This window comes from Physeter macrocephalus, chromosome 2, assembly GCF_002837175.3.
Source record: "Physeter macrocephalus isolate SW-GA chromosome 2, ASM283717v5, whole genome shotgun sequence".
NCBI classification, from domain to species: domain Eukaryota; kingdom Metazoa; phylum Chordata; class Mammalia; order Artiodactyla; family Physeteridae; genus Physeter; species Physeter macrocephalus.
Window position 1 is genome coordinate 114,042,847 of NC_041215.1, and position 15,913 is coordinate 114,058,759.

Consider the following 15,913-nt stretch of genomic DNA (forward strand, 5'->3'; position numbering starts at 1 on the left):
GACTTGCTCCCGGGTAGTCTGAGGAGGCCGAGTGAAGTTTTCAGGGCAGTTATCAAAGGACTAACGAAGACCACTGGTGGTCATGAATAGAGACAATTTGTCAACATAATTATTTTCCAATCAGAATGAGATTCCTCTGCAGCAGGAGGAGAAAGAGTAGTGTTTACCTAAGTGTAGTAAAGAAAGATACTTAAATCAGAAGACGCAGCTTTGAGAGTGAGTACCACCATTTAGTACTTGTCGCATGACTCTAGATTTGTTATTTTAGTCTTATTTTCCTTATCTGCATGACTGGGGCTACTTCAATAATACTTATATCAAAATAGTGTAGTGAGCCAAAAACCAACATATGCAGAATAAGTTTATACATGGTCAAGCACTATACAATTAGTAGGTATTACAACTACTATGAATGAACTCACATGGTGCCACTGGAAATGTCAACTGTACCTTTTAAGGTAGTAAAGCAATAGAAACACAGTAGTTTCTCCCTCTTCCTCAGCCTATCAGTGGGTTAAAATGCATGCACCCTTGATGTATCTCACCCTGAACACAATAAAATGACAATGATCTCAAATAAATAGGTCAAAATATTCAAGGGAGAGAATGTGTGCATTTTCATGCAAATAGCAGGAGGTCCAATCAACGGGATCTTTAAAGACCTATAACTGAATGAATTTAAGAGAACTTACTCCAATATATTATATCGAAAATATATATTTTTTGTGCACTGATTTAGTTGACATCATATGTATTCAAATGACTAAAATAGCTTGAAAGAGTAATAGGGTGTTGAATGAGAAGTTACTGGAGTCTTAAAGTTCTTACACTTTGGAAGTATGAAGGAGTAAGAAACAATATTTAAAATAGAAAAATTAGAATAAAAAACATTTTGGGAGAGGATCTTGCTCACGTCAACAATGTGTCTGTAACACTCTCCCACCTTACCGTGGGCTTGTCCCAAGTCACGTGAGTTGATTGACTGTTTATGGTCCCATTCTCTCTCCCTTACTTCAAGCATGGTACTAGCATTTGATATTCTTTATAACAAAAGATTTGCCAGCACCATTTTTGTAAACTGAAATGAGGGCAGAAAGAAAAAAAAGCATAAAAATATTAATGTTATTTGGATACAACTTACCAAATATTTCAAAAACTTTTTAAATCCCAAAGCAACAAACCAATCACAGTGAATTAAGCATAGTCTGCGCAGATGAGTGAGTCTGCACACATCAATAGGCTTTTGTGCTAGATGCTAAAAACATATGGAATGTATTACATTCCAAACAACCAAAGGGTTCTGAAGAATAATGAATGAGATTCATAAACATGGACAAAAATAAGCCCATTTTCACATCTTCAGATTATTAAATCTAGAACAAATCTTCTCCTTCCCCAATTGGTTTTTCTTATGACAAATTTCTGACACAGAAGAGAACATTTGTTTCATATTTTATTGAATTTCATTTATATTAAATTAAAAATATATTTCTGACAGATTCATGTAACAAAAAGGCAGAACAGTTTTCAAATTGTTCAGCTGGGATGATCAGTGTGGAAAGAGGCAAAGCAGGTCGCATTCTATAATTGCCTTGTACAGGTACAATTCTTTCCCAAGAGCCAAGAGAGGATCCTTGAGAACTAACAGAAAAGCCTAATTACAGAAATTTAAAATACTGTTTGTCCCTCATTCTCAAATGACAACAGAAAATGGGAGAAGGGAAGGAGAATGGAGTGAAGGGTTGGAGGGGAAGAAAGAATAAGGGAAATTATACTAAAAATATACCTAACATTAAAAAAGTTAGTATGTGTTAAGTGCGTAATCCTTCATAGATAAAATAGAAAAAAAATCAAAATAACATTACACCACACACAATTGGCATATCCTATTGTGTAAGCGAGTGCAGAGGTTGAACACATCACCATAGTGCTGAACACAGAATCACAAGTAATGTCAAAATGATAACTTCCAACCCAAAAGAAACAATCACAAGCCAATTACTTATATACAAATTAACCCTAAAGACAATTATGTTCCAAATAAAGATGTCCACAGAAGAAAATCAAAGCAACATTATCCCTATTTACAAATGCAACTAGCCATGTCTTTAACAAGCTATAAAAATACTATTCACATTTTCAAACATACAGTAGTATTTTTTGTTTATTTCAAAAAGGCAGCTAACTTTGAACACTGGGATTTAAATGAAACATCAATGGCTTACCAGCTAGGTATTTTTGCACCCCTGTCCTTTGATGATACTTCAGAAGCAAGAGGGCTTGTTTTCTCTTTACAAGTTAAGAACATGAGGAAATGAATACAAATGTATATAATACCTTAAGCCTCTGCCTTTTTGGTAGTGTCTCCCTTTGTCACCTGAACTGATCTTCGTCAACTAGTCAACTACTTTGATGCATATATGAGATGAGTGTTTAAGAGAAGATTTCACATGACATTTTGTGCTCTGAATTGTCTTGCAGATCGATCTCATTTTCATTTGATCTTGTTATAATGGTGCTCAGGAAAGATGAACACCTAGTCATGTCGTGTGAAAATGCAGTTTTGACCTGCAGCAATAAAAGTCCCTGGTGCTCACGACAGGAGATGTAGACACACCAGCCAGTGAGGTGTGCATTCAAAGTTAGCTGCCCTTGCACAGCTGCTCAGTTTAATAATCGACCCATTTAACAGCAGTACCAATTTATGCTACAATATTCCAAAGTACCTTACTTTAAAAGAACAGCTTACATATCTACACTTAGAAAATAACTTTCATAGTTGATTACTGGAGTAATCCCAAAGGATTCTTGGAGTGCTATGGTGTAGCCCCTCACGCCCCCCTCCCAGCCCCTGAGAGATCCAGAAATATACAGGAAAATGACTCTCACATTAGGGAAAAGGTACACCCCCCCACTAATTGAAAAATCTGGAAATGGTACTCAAGAATCAGGTTATGTCAATACTTAGGAGGTATGATTTGCTTTCCTTCATAACAGCTACAGGCCTGGGGGAAACAGCTACACATCAGGGATAAAAATAGCAGTAAAGGCAAAGTGGTTTGGACAAGTTAGACTATTGCCTACAGGTATGAAACTTTGTTTTCTTATATTTGTACAAATGTAACCACTTATTGTGATATGGGTAAAACACTTAGAGCATTGAAAGAAAAATATCCTTAAAAAGCAAAAGTAGAGAAAAAATGGCAACCTATTAGACAACATGGATTTTCATTTCAGTGAAACTGCACTCATTATATATTTGTCAGAGGGATGAATGATCCAGTAAAGAGCTACAGGTGGTTCTCAGAGCTGAATAGCCTTTACCTTTATGATAATAAGACTCTTCATTTATCAAAAAAAAAATATATACAGTAGCTGTAAAATATTTGCAATCAGGAGCAAAGTAAGATAAATAAAGTAAATAAGTTAATTTGCTGGCAAAAATAACTTATTATAATGTAAAGTTTTCATGAAAAGATTAAATCTAAAACCTACCAAAGGTATGTGCACATATGTGAGTTTCAAGATTCTTCACAGGGCTGACTCGACTCAAATTCCTACAAAGGACATAGTAAGAGAATCGATCTTCATGGAAAAGCATAATTTTAACATCGTAAAGTATGTTCTGTTCAGTCATTTATTTGAGAAATAATTTAAACAATGTCCAAATTGCTACTATCTTTTATGGAAAAGTCAGACATTTGAGGGCAGAGGCTAAATCAATGTTTTACAAAGCAGCATGTGGGACCTCAGAGTTCCACTATGGCTTAAGACAGGCACAGCATCAAGGGGGCCGCTTTGAACTAGGGTGGCAGAAAAGTAAGGAAAATGGAGTAGTTGTGCCAATGGTAAAAGAAGTAAGGGCAGCATTTTCCTTAAGGTCCAGAGAGAAATGAATTGTTTCTGTGATTCCTAACAAGATAATCACTTACTTGCAAAGCTGACTGTCAGGGAGTATTTTCCAGGGGAAGCATGTGAAAACCTCCATGAAACTGGGGCTTAGAGTCTTTTCAACTCATGACTAGAGAAGCATTTCTTCTGCCCAAAAGATCACCTGGCTGTGAAGAGGTGAGGCAGGGGTCTGCAAAAGTGACACATCCTACATTTTTGCACCTTTACAAAATCAGTGGGGCTTGAACCGAGTGTCTGAAAATTTTATTTTATAGAGACTTTTGTTTAATGAAAAGAACAAAGTAGCCCATGGTGCTAAAGCCATGTGTCCATATAAACTGAAGGACTCCTGATCCAACACCGTGCCCACAACAGCTTAATGTTTGAAATTGTGGAAAGAACTACTTTTGCAAAGGCTCTCTGGTATTAGAAAAATTGTATTAATTCTACCCAGAAGTATAAAAGCTGGCCCCTTTTTAATATCAGTAATATCAAGGTCTCTACTGATAGTGTTATTTTAAAATGATGCCCAGTCTACATCTGTATACTCTTATTCATTCTTAAGCAAATGGCAATCAGCAGATATAAGTCTGCCTTTAGTGTCTGCATGGGTACCAGGCTGTCCTTCAAAGACCATATGCATAAAGAGAGGCCCAGCAGAATTCTCTGCCCATAGGATATACAGTAGATTTAGTTTTCTGGCTTTTCAACAACTAGAACCTTATCCACCTGGATTTCTCATTTGCCCTATTAAAAATCATCTGGCTATCAACTATTGTCCAAAATAATGGAAATACAGCAGTTTGAAATGCTTGCTTTAGCATTTATTTCTCAGAATATTGTTAACTAATTCCTTGGGTTCTTGTTGGAGATGGGAGGGTATCATAGAAAAAAGAAAGGATATGTCACAAATTAAATGCATTTTGTTTGTTTACTAAATGACACCACTCATTTTTTTTGTCACTGCATAAGGTAATAGAACATTTATATTTCCTTCACTTCATTTTGAAACCTCTTACTTAAAGTCATCTGTAACACACTTGCCTGTTAAACTCTACAAGGTGGTATTTGCAAAACAAATTTGAAAAATTCCTCTTTACACGTAATATATTTTACAAATGGTAAAGGAATAAGAGAATGAGAAAAAAATAATTGTAATGCTTTAAAGCAAGTTTTCATAAGTGGAACCTGCTTTTTATACGCCCACTTTCAGCTCAACCTAACAAATAACAATTTTAAATGGCAAACATTTTTTACTATGCAAAATCCATCCTACATTTTCATATCCTGCATTTTATTTTGCTACATTATATTCTGTGGTTAGTTTTCTAGTGTGATTTATTTAATAGTATTAAAATCATTTAACATCTGTTAATCTAACTAAATCTACATCTTACAGCATTATCATGGTTCTGTCCAGATATATACATGCTTTCATAATCACCTTTTCTATTACCTTATGAACTACATATACTAGTTAAATAACCAACATTTATAGATGGATGAATAATTCAAGTTTTGAAATAAAGTTTAGATAGCTCTAGAAAAACATGTATTTACATCCTTCCCTGTCAGGCTTAACCAATTTCCTTTTTTTTTTTTTTTTTTTTAAATTTTTGACACTTCAAAAAGCATGTTGATAACCCTTTCAACTTCATGTAGGGGCAGCATCTCACAGTCCTACTGGTTTGTCTTAGGCATTGGAAATATACATGATCTTCATGCCAAGTCCTGATTTTACAAGGTATCAACACATACATTATACACTTAGAAGAACACTATTTCTCCTCTCCAGCTACAAATATTCAGTCATTCTTCCTGATGTACTAAGAAAACAATCTCAAATTTTTAGTTTATACATTTTAATCTGATTTGAGTTTTGCATTGTTTTTCATTCCATTTCAAGAAAATTACCCGAGAAAAACTCTCACCCTAACCTGTGCTATTAATATTTGGAAAATCAATTTCTACTCAGTCGTTCAAGCATGTCTTTGTGGTTCAGGATGCTTTGAGGTTCTGGGTCTACCTTGGTTTAGAAAACTTCTTTTCTCACCTACCTAAGAACCACTGCCCTAAACAACCATTTAATTATACAGTTTTTCTTACCTGGAAATAAGATTCCCCAAGATAGGTATAAGCTACAAGATTTGGTGATTTAAAAAATACAGTCTTTGTAATTTGACTATTAATTTTCTTCAAATTTACTTAATTGGTTCTGCATATTTGCACTGATATAACTAGCCTACAATAATCTGATATTCTGATGCACTTCACAGGCTTTAATTGGCATTTTTAAATTTCACTCTACTGAGTTGAATAAGTTATTCTTTGGAACAAATGAAACTTTTTTTTTCTCCCTCTCATACACTCTGAAATATGTTTTCCTAGGGGGACAAAAATAAATCAAAAGAGAAACCCTAAAACAACTGAAATCAAGTATGTGCTACAGAAATCATTCAAAAGGAACAATAAAGTTCTTGTGAAGCATTTTGGGTCATTTTGGATTATACTTGCATCTATCTCCAGTTATTAGTACCTGATGTGTAAGGGTCTTATGTTCCTAGGATGACGGAGACACTACCTTCACTGAATACATTTCTATTACCTTAACAGTAAAATAATTATTTTTCTTTCCTTCTTCAGTATAAGTGATTCTGCTCTTCATATCCCCATAGAAACCATATGAATATTGTAAATCAGGAGAAAAAGTCAAGTTCCAGTATCCAACAAGGATGCTGTCAGTGATGAGTTGGTACAGATTTTTTTAGAAAGAGAGGTTTATATCTAAACTTTCATAAAAACTGATGTGAGGACCCCTTTTCCTGGATACTCCTCTGACTGGGTGAATGAGCTCTGAGCTATTAGGCTGTGGCCCCTGAATCATTCTGTGTCTTCAACCCTGGGAAGTTCATGTTTGAATTTCACTGGAAGAGCTCTCACAAACCCCTCCCTTGCTCAACCTCAGCCTTTAAGCTTCCCTCACTTTTCATAACTCAGGAAGAAACCATTCCCAATTTCTCCAATGTTCCTGGCCAAAGACCAACATCTATTGTTGATTTAATGGTTAAGTTAGAATCCAATAGGACAATTAGCCAGTGATACAATATCCTTCTAGAACAGTTTGTGTTTGAATGATAAAACACTGAAACGATCCTATTTGCTAACTTCAGGAACTTGAAGGGTGTTTCACTCATGTCCCACATGAGTTCACAGGAGATCTTTTAACAAAGAAAGAGTTGATTTTATATGACTATTCATAAAATAGTCCGTGCAATTGTATTCCTTGAATTATATTAAAAAAATTAAATGTCATGCCAAATAAATCTGGATTGTAAAATTTTAAAGTTACGGATAGTATTGCATTTATCTGGGTGTTCCCCACATAACACAGTGCTTTTAGTAGACTATAAATAAATATGAGTTGAAAAAATAAGGGAGCTGAATGGATAGATAGATCTACTTTTCAAAATAGGCAGAAACCTAGATTTCTTTTCATCCTTTTTTCTAAACTCTCCTCTTTGCCAATAGAGATTTTTAGTCTAATTGCTTTCAATTAGGTTATACATTCAAATTTGATTCCAATACTTTAACATTGGAAAGAAATATTTTTTTAAAATTCCAAATGAATTGGGCCAGACTTTCCTAAAATAGAGAGATTTCTATCCAATTTTTCTAATTACTGACCTGAGGCCCCCTTTTCCTGAAAACTCGTTCCTACCATTTGTTCCCATTGCTCCTCTTAACTCAGTGGGTTAAGTGATACACAAGAAAGGTGGCTCTAGAACTAGGATGTTGTGTTTGAAGAAATAGAGTTATTATATAAAGTATCAAAAGAGTAGTATGTTGGATATTAAAATAATTACATGAGAAGTTTTTTCACATTTATTTACAACTTTTGACCCAAGGACCTATCTATAAGCAATGAATGTTTGTATTTCTTTTTATTATACCAATTTATGTGCAGTTACCTTCCACTTAATATAAATAGAGTCTCATACTAGAAATTCCATGGAATTCAAGCCAATCCTTACTTGCATTCCTTCAAGTGGAGTATACAAACCGGATAACTTTCCTTGTTTAGGAAATGTGATATCACATGTTGATCATGTGCTGACCCTCTCACCATAAACCCAAAGTGTTCCAAAGTCCTAATTTGCTTGGTTTGGCATTTCCACAGTCTTTATTTATCTTAGCTCTTTAAAAAAAAAATGTACTTAAATGAATTATTTTGCTGGTTGCTTCCATATTGCTTCATTCAAAATCCAAAACGGAGTTCAGAAAGAGAACAAATAAAATTATAGCTTAAGTGCAAACTACATTTCTGAGTATCTGCCAAGTAGACATACCCAATCCAGTGTGTTTCTTCCAGTTCAATGGATTCCCCATTGGACCACCCCTGAAAGTGTCAGTAGTTTTCATGAACCACACAGAACTGTCTCTTAGTTTCCCTTCTACTCTTAATATGACCAACTGCCTATTAAGTACTGTCATTCATAGAGGGGAAGAAAATGTTGAAGAATGTAAAGGATTGGGGGTGGGGATACATATTCAATAGTGTAAAACATAAAAGTAAGATTTGATGTTACATTTGACTAATATCTTGGCCTCCCCTTCTAATTTTAAAGACTGCATATTTAAAATAGTGGCCATTTCACCATATTAAAATATTTCTTTTTACAATTCTTTCACTTTATAGCAATACCTAAGAAGGTTTGATGTAAAAATGTTTGCAATTATAAATTAAAGCTGAAAAGAGGGGAGAAAGTAATATGAAGAGACAGATCAAAGCAAAACAAAATGAAAAAAACAAAAAAGCTCTCCAAACATAATTACTAGTTATAACTTTGATGAAGATTCAAAACTTATGAAAGCTGAGTTGGTCATTCTTGCTTGTCAAGATTGAAACTGTCTGAGAAAGAGATTGGATTTTCAATCTTAGTTACTATCATACATTATAAAAAAGGTCATCGTTTTGTTCTTCTGGAAACATCATTAGGATTTCCAGGGCTGCTGAAAATGTACACATCGGTTCCTGCAGCTTGGGTCTTTCAAGCATGTGCATTGAAATACAGGAAGGAAGGAAGGAAGGAAGGGAGGGAGGGAGGGAGGGAGGAAGGAAGGAAGGAAGGAAGGAAGGAAGGAAGGGAGGCAAAGAAAAAAACGTTAAAAAAAAGTTGGGAACTAGTTTGACAGCAGGCAGTATTGCCTCATATTTGCTGGTCCTTCTCTAGCTGTTCCAGTCTCCTGACCAACCCATGCAGAGAAATGAAGAAACAGTGTGGTTCCTCCTGTCTTTCTCTTTCAGTCCTTCCTTCTAATGTTCAAGTTAGATAAGCACATAACTATCATTGTATCTTGATATCTTCCACTGGGAAGTGTCAAAACTACTGGCCTTGAGAGTAGAGGGAAGACCACAAGAGAAAGAGAGGCGGCGGGGAAGTTGGAGCGGGCGTCTCTCTCCACCTGAAAACCACTGCTGAGCTTACACCACAGTATTCCGGTGTCTGTAGGGCGGAGGAGGCAGCACAGTGCCTGGCTTCAGTGAGAACTCAGAGAGGTATTCAGGATTCTCTGCCACAATAGGCCGGATCCTTCCATTTTGTTTATAAAAATATTTTGTGCTGTACTCCTGCAGGTAATCTGGGTGCTGAAGGGTGCTCCGAGGTGGCAGGCTGTGGTTCCAGTAGTCAGGGTTGTCGAATGCTTTCTTGGCCTTCTCTGGCACTGACAGTACGTTGTTCTTCAGGTATTCAGCATTCCCCAAGGCGTTGGCAAAGGTGTTGAGGTACAGTGGCTCATTCACATACTCATCCTCGGCCTTGGGTGGACCATGGGAAGCACTGTGATATTCGGGATTATCCAAAGCTTGAAGGTCTCCATTTTTCCTCCGAGACACAAAAGGGTTCTCCTCCACAGGGTTCAGGTATTCTGATGTAATACAAAAGTATCAGTTAACATCTACTTTCTGGAAAATGTTAATCAGACCATGGTTATACAGAATGGTTAGCTTCTTTTTCCAGGACAAAAAAGCCACATATTTCAGGAATTATCACAAAAAATTTTTTGTTGATTACTACTATCATATGAAAGAGGAGTTAGTGGGCAAAAAATGTTAGTGACAAAACAAGGCACCAACAAGGCCAGGGTCAGAGTCCCTGTCCCCTAGATTGTTCTTTCCTTCTGCTTGCATTTGTCTCTCCTACTTATGGGGCCAGTTGTTTAAATGCTTCTATTTTCTAAAAGTTGGTAACTTATGTTGGAAGATAAGACAACATATCAAGGTTAAATAGCCTTTAAATATGGAGAAATGAGAATTTTTAAAAATATTGGAAGATCAAAATGTCTACAGATTAACTCCATGTCAAGATAAATGGATGAAGTGAAATAAAAGTATTTTTTAGTCTACATAATTTGCTTAGAATGTCTGCATAGGTAACAAGGATTTGATTACAGATGTTCCCTCAGAAAGATTTACACACAGGAAAGAAAACATCTAAGGAAAAGACTCAACTAATCAAATCATATAGACATCTAACATGCCTCTATATTGACTTGCGTGACAAAACATATGCTTAACAATAAATATAATTGTAACATTTATTTCCAATGGCTAATCATAATCATAAAATAGCAAACTATTAGTTTGAATCATATGAAATTGCTATTTTGTAGGTTGAAACCAGTCATATAGCAGCTATTTTGTATGATTCAGTCTAATAAATAGGTATTGGGCTAGAATAGGTACTGGGCTAGAATTTTAAAAAATACTGCTAATTAATGCTGTTCTCCTCATGTTTAATTCTATTCCTATGTTTATAGTACAGAATATATATATAGACATATATACACATATATAGTAGACCCTCTTTTTAAATATATGCACAAAAATGACACTTTAGCTATTCCTACTTTGGTGTTGGGGTAGGGAGAGGGCATAACTGTTTGTTGAGATTCTACCATTCTGAAACAAACTTTCTATCCCCTATACTAAACCCAACATGTAGAGAGAAAAATCTCATCAACCCAGGGTTATTTTTTCCTGGATATAGGCCTACTGGATATAGTTAACTATTTAGCGTCATGTGCAAGTTAAAAGACAGTAATGAATATCCCACCATCATATACACAGATTACAGTTCAATAATTTACAAGGCACTATTATTTCATCCCTTTTTACAATCCTGTGAAAAAGGAAGTGCAAGGTGTATTCTTCCAGCATTATAGACAGAAAATTGAGATTAAATGATGTATGAAGGATATAATTTGTGTTGAACTAGAATTCAAGTTCCCTAACTCCTGTTGAATAATCTTGTTCTACTGCACTGTTTTCACTATTGCCCCTACAGGAGTAGGCTGAACTTTACACTTCATCATAAGTTTTAATTTGAATGGTTCTCAAAGCTACTGTCATTTTAAGAAAAATATATGTAGTCAGAATTGGATTTTTCTTATCAGGGTCCTGAAACTTCTTAATTGAAAGTATAGGAATGTCTATACTAAAATTCTCTACTCTCTGAGAACTGGGCTAGAGTTCTACATAAATGTGGGTCTCTTAGTACTCAGAAATAAAATCTGGGGATGGTCTACAGTGAGTCTACACAGACTGACTTGGCTTTCTCTTAGAAGGTTCAAGTTACCTTTTCTCAAAGTAATCTGCTTATCTATTGTCCTGATGCAAATTTGTATAGCCATGTAGTTCTGTAGATAGGAATAATTTTATGTTTGAGTTGAGAATCTTCCCAGAGAGCGTTTCACTTTTGGGGCATCTGTCAAATCTTCTCAAAACCTACATTTGTGTCACTATTGGGCTACTGTCAACATCCAATTCTTCGTTACAGTAATACTTTGATACATATAGAGGTGGATATATTTTAATAGGCTATTGACAATATGTATTTAGGCATCCCTTAATTGCATACTATAAAAGTGAATATAACTGCATATTAAGTGAGAAAATGGGCCTTTATACAGAGTCTTAAAATACAGTTTACTGTGACACTGAAGACTCTAAGAAATGTCACCAGTTTTTAATAACAATCATCCATCTTCTTTTTCTGATGCTGTTAACATAAAAGGAAGAGGCTTTCTCAAAATTGAAATGTTATCTGATTTGGGTGTTTAACATTTCTAATAACTTTGTAAAGTTATTTCTGTTCTTTGTAAAGGCACAAGCTATGAATATTTTCAAGATGTGATGGTATACATATAAGTATATGCAGGGTCAGAACTTTAATTTTTGAAATGCATCATACAAGAAGTCATAATTTCTTAAAATAAACTAGGTCATTTAAATGACACCATTTTAATGCATCAATCTTTTATTGGTGCCATTGAAAGCTTTGGACATTTTTACCAACAACATCAGTCTTTATGATCTCCACAATAAGTCCAATGGAACAAGAGTTCTGAAATCTTGTGATATGAGCTACCTCATTCAAATATTCCAATAAAGATGTGTTTAGATCAGTGCTTCTCAAGCTTGATTATGCATAAAAATCACCTGGGGATCTTGTTAAAATGCAGATTCCTATTCAAGTGGGGCCTGAGATTCTGGTTTCTAAAAAAGCCCCTAGATGATGTGGACGCTTTTGATTCAGAAAGCCTACTAGAAATAGCAGCAGCCTAAGCCTTTTGTGGATCACAAGTTTTACATAGGCAGGTAGTTTGGCAATTTCCCTTCCATATTTTGCTTATTTTGATAGAGACAAATGTCGAGTGGCAATCATTTCTGAATTGTACCTTGTTTGGGTTTATCTCGCATAGGGGTCATGTAACCTTCTTCATCCAGCTCTCCTCGTGGGCTCCGTTCTGGGGCAAACACTGTGGGGTCAGCGCTGTACCTCTGGGTGCTGCTGTCCTCTTGGACGTGGGGTGCCACGGACTTGCGTAAGGTGCCGTTACAGCAGGAGTCATCAAAAATCTCGGCGGTAGCCCCCTGAGCAACTGGGGCTTCTGGGATCGTGCTGGTGGTGGCTCTATAGGGCATGGGTACTCCTTGTTCTGCAGCAAAACCCCCATCTCGGTACACAAACTGGTTCTGTCAATAGGAGAAACACATTTGGACCAAAGGTATTGTTAGGAATAGCTGTCAAAAATATGGATGTTAATAACAAAAAGAATATGTAAGTTTGTCTTTCAGAGCAAAGTCAGAGTTTCTTAATTGAGTTTTTCCCCCTAATAGTCAATGAGTTTGAGTTAGACTAGAAACACCTAAAATTCCAATTTTTCTTATAAAATAAATCAATTGTGGGAAAACATTTTGGAAATATATATTTTAATTTTACTAACCACCTAACACATGATCTAATAAAAAGTATTTCATGTTCCTTTCCCACAACTACCTATTTTTAATGTAAAAATTCAAAGTGAATCTTCAAGACAAATGGCAATGTCATTAACTATAGGCAGTTGCCATTAAGAACAGAAGCACACTGATGCAGTTTGAATGGTGATGTTTCCTTATTGCCTTCTAGTCTGTGGTTTCTGTGACTCTGAGTCTCTAGTATCTAACTAGAGAATCATCACTGAGATTCTGACTTTTTAGCCCAAGACCTATAATCGTGGAAGTAAAGATAATCCTCTTTATCCAGAAGCATGATGTATGAGCCCAGGTAAATTCTTCAGATAAAAATCAAAAGCTACTGTTGATGCATGATATCTCAACTCTGGATTATCTATTGAGATAAAACATATCTACATAGGCAGCAACACAATCTACAGTAAATTCTTAACTCACTGTTGGCAAAGGCAAAATGAGGAAATTATGGTGAGGCAAGAGAGGAAACATGATAAGCAAAGACCAAAAATCCTAAAAGATGAAGGTTGATTGTGAAATACTTACTCCTGACATGGGGGTGTAGGCAGGAGGAGGGCTGTGTCCAATTTCACTCTAATAGGAAAGAAAAATGGAATGATGGATGTAATAAGAGGTAACATGAATGAAAAAAAAAAAGAACAGAAAAAAAAAAAAAGAAAAGCCACATGAATTGTATGAACCAAAGGGGAAGACATGCACAACAGTGTCGTTTGCTAAACAGTAAAATTTTATGCACTCTGATGACAAGCAAGTTAATTTATATTTTCTGAAGATATTGAATATTTTAATTCAATCCCTGTAAAGAAGAATTATATAGAAAAAGTAAAATTTTAAATGGATTAAAAATTAAGTTGACAATAAATGTTCTTCTGATTAACCCTGGAAGAAAGGGAAAAGCAGTAAATTAACTTGAGTTGTAAATGAGGAACCCTTTCCTTTGTTACACGTTAAATGACTGGAATGGCCACATATCACAGCATTAACTTTCCTCTCATAAGAAGGAACTTATCTAAAAGGAGATAGAGGTGGACTTCAACTTGCCTGGAATAATTTTTGCTATCGAGTTACATTTATTTTTCACCATTTCAGCAAAGGGTCAACATCTTAGCCTCTTCTATAAAAAGGTACATAATATTTTCTCATCAGTCTTTTTTTTTTAAGTGAAGAAAAAGCAGAAAATCTTGGAAAATCATTTTCTTTACTGGAAACATGCTTTGCATACATTAATTTCATGTATTTAGAATCAGTTGAAATTAGATTGCAATTAAAAAAAAGACATAGTCTTATGGCTTAAAACTCTAGCCTATGGGTTAAATAAAAGTCAATATAAAAATATGATAAAATATTATGGACAATGTTCCTTATGGTAAGTACAGGGGATGTATGAACACCACCTCTGTTTCCTAGCTAAAAATTATATATATATATATATATATATATAAAATATCAATCATTTATTAAACACATTTCTTGAGAAACCATGGTCTATGTATGCACCAGGCACCTTTCTTAGCACTGGAAATAATGAATAATGCAAATAAAAACAGTTGATTTTATGAACTTTGCATTCTTTACCTTCTGGATTTAACTGAACAGAGATGACTAAAATAAACCTCAAAGACAACATCTTGAAACATCTATGAAACAGAGCTAAATCTTATTCCAGATCAACGTTTTTATAATTTAGAGATTCATAGACTAATCTAAGAACATGGTGCCATGGAGATTAACTGTTTAATACAAATTAATAACAACTAGATAATATAGTTTTCCTTAATTAACAGCCTGCTGGATGAATCAAGGGACAAGCTCTGAACCCCTACACTGAATTTACATTTAAACTCTGCCCATAACTGAGTCACCTACATGATGGCATAGAAAATATTTATCTCTTTTCTTCTCTAATAACATAACTAACAACACATTGAAGACTATGACATGGAAAGTTAGATATATTTAATATGCACTGCATAGGAGGTGCTTTTGTACAATAGACAGATTGTTGTATGGTATGTTAGAAGCTCCAAGCTCCAGTCCCAATTACAAGTGATGTGGTCAATCGTGAAATATCTCAGACCCTCATTTTCATCCTTGGCCTCTCTCATTCTTAATGAAGATAAAGTACGATATTATATATAGATGAACTTCTTAAGCTCTGCACTATTATACATATGTAGAGAATATGTGAAATTTAAATGTTCACACCTGCTAAGTCAAATGTTTAAAGTCAAGCAATCAAATTGCCAAGGCTTCTCATCGAAGAAGCATTTTTAAATGCCTACTTGTCTTCCGTAGCACCTTAAATATAGGAACATTTTGCTACCTTTTAGAGTGTCATAAAATAAAATTCATTTGTTCATAAAATTTGAGAAATAAATTTTCCATATAGTCCAGTGATATGTAAAATAGAGAGCTGGTACAAAAATATGACACCTGCCTGCTGGAACTTTATCGTACTACAACCTTGGCCTTACCCTATCATTAAACCTGGATTATTTGGCAAGAATTTAGCAAATATTTATTAAGTTGCTACAGTGAAAGCACAGGAATTACGGTAGATGCTGGAGATACCATGATACACTAGGAGAGGCATGTCCAGTGGCCTTTTGTAATTTACATTGTACTATCAAACATTACCTGAGATTATTAGAAGAAAAGGTAAGAGTAAGGTGAGGCTGGAGTGAATTTATTTCAATTTCATGATTA

At 35.1% G+C, this 15,913-nt stretch overlaps 1 protein-coding gene across 5 annotated transcripts in view; it reads right to left on the minus strand.

Annotated features, from left to right (window-relative positions):
* Nucleotides 1-1,497: 1,497 nt before the first annotated feature.
* Nucleotides 1,498-15,913, minus strand: part of ERBB4 (erb-b2 receptor tyrosine kinase 4) — a 1,129,074-nt gene continuing 1,114,658 nt past the window's right edge. For all 5 annotated transcript variants that reach the window (XM_055089875.1, XM_024124587.3, XM_028481564.2 and 2 more), the window contains 3 exons: nucleotides 13,733-13,780; nucleotides 12,631-12,928; nucleotides 1,498-9,819 (listed from right to left, as the gene is read on the minus strand). In XM_055089875.1, the coding sequence (XP_054945850.1) occupies nucleotides 9,374-9,819; nucleotides 12,631-12,928; nucleotides 13,733-13,780 (792 nt within the window). In that variant the 3' untranslated portion in view covers nucleotides 1,498-9,373. The remainder of the gene's footprint in view (nucleotides 9,820-12,630; nucleotides 12,929-13,732; nucleotides 13,781-15,913) is intronic.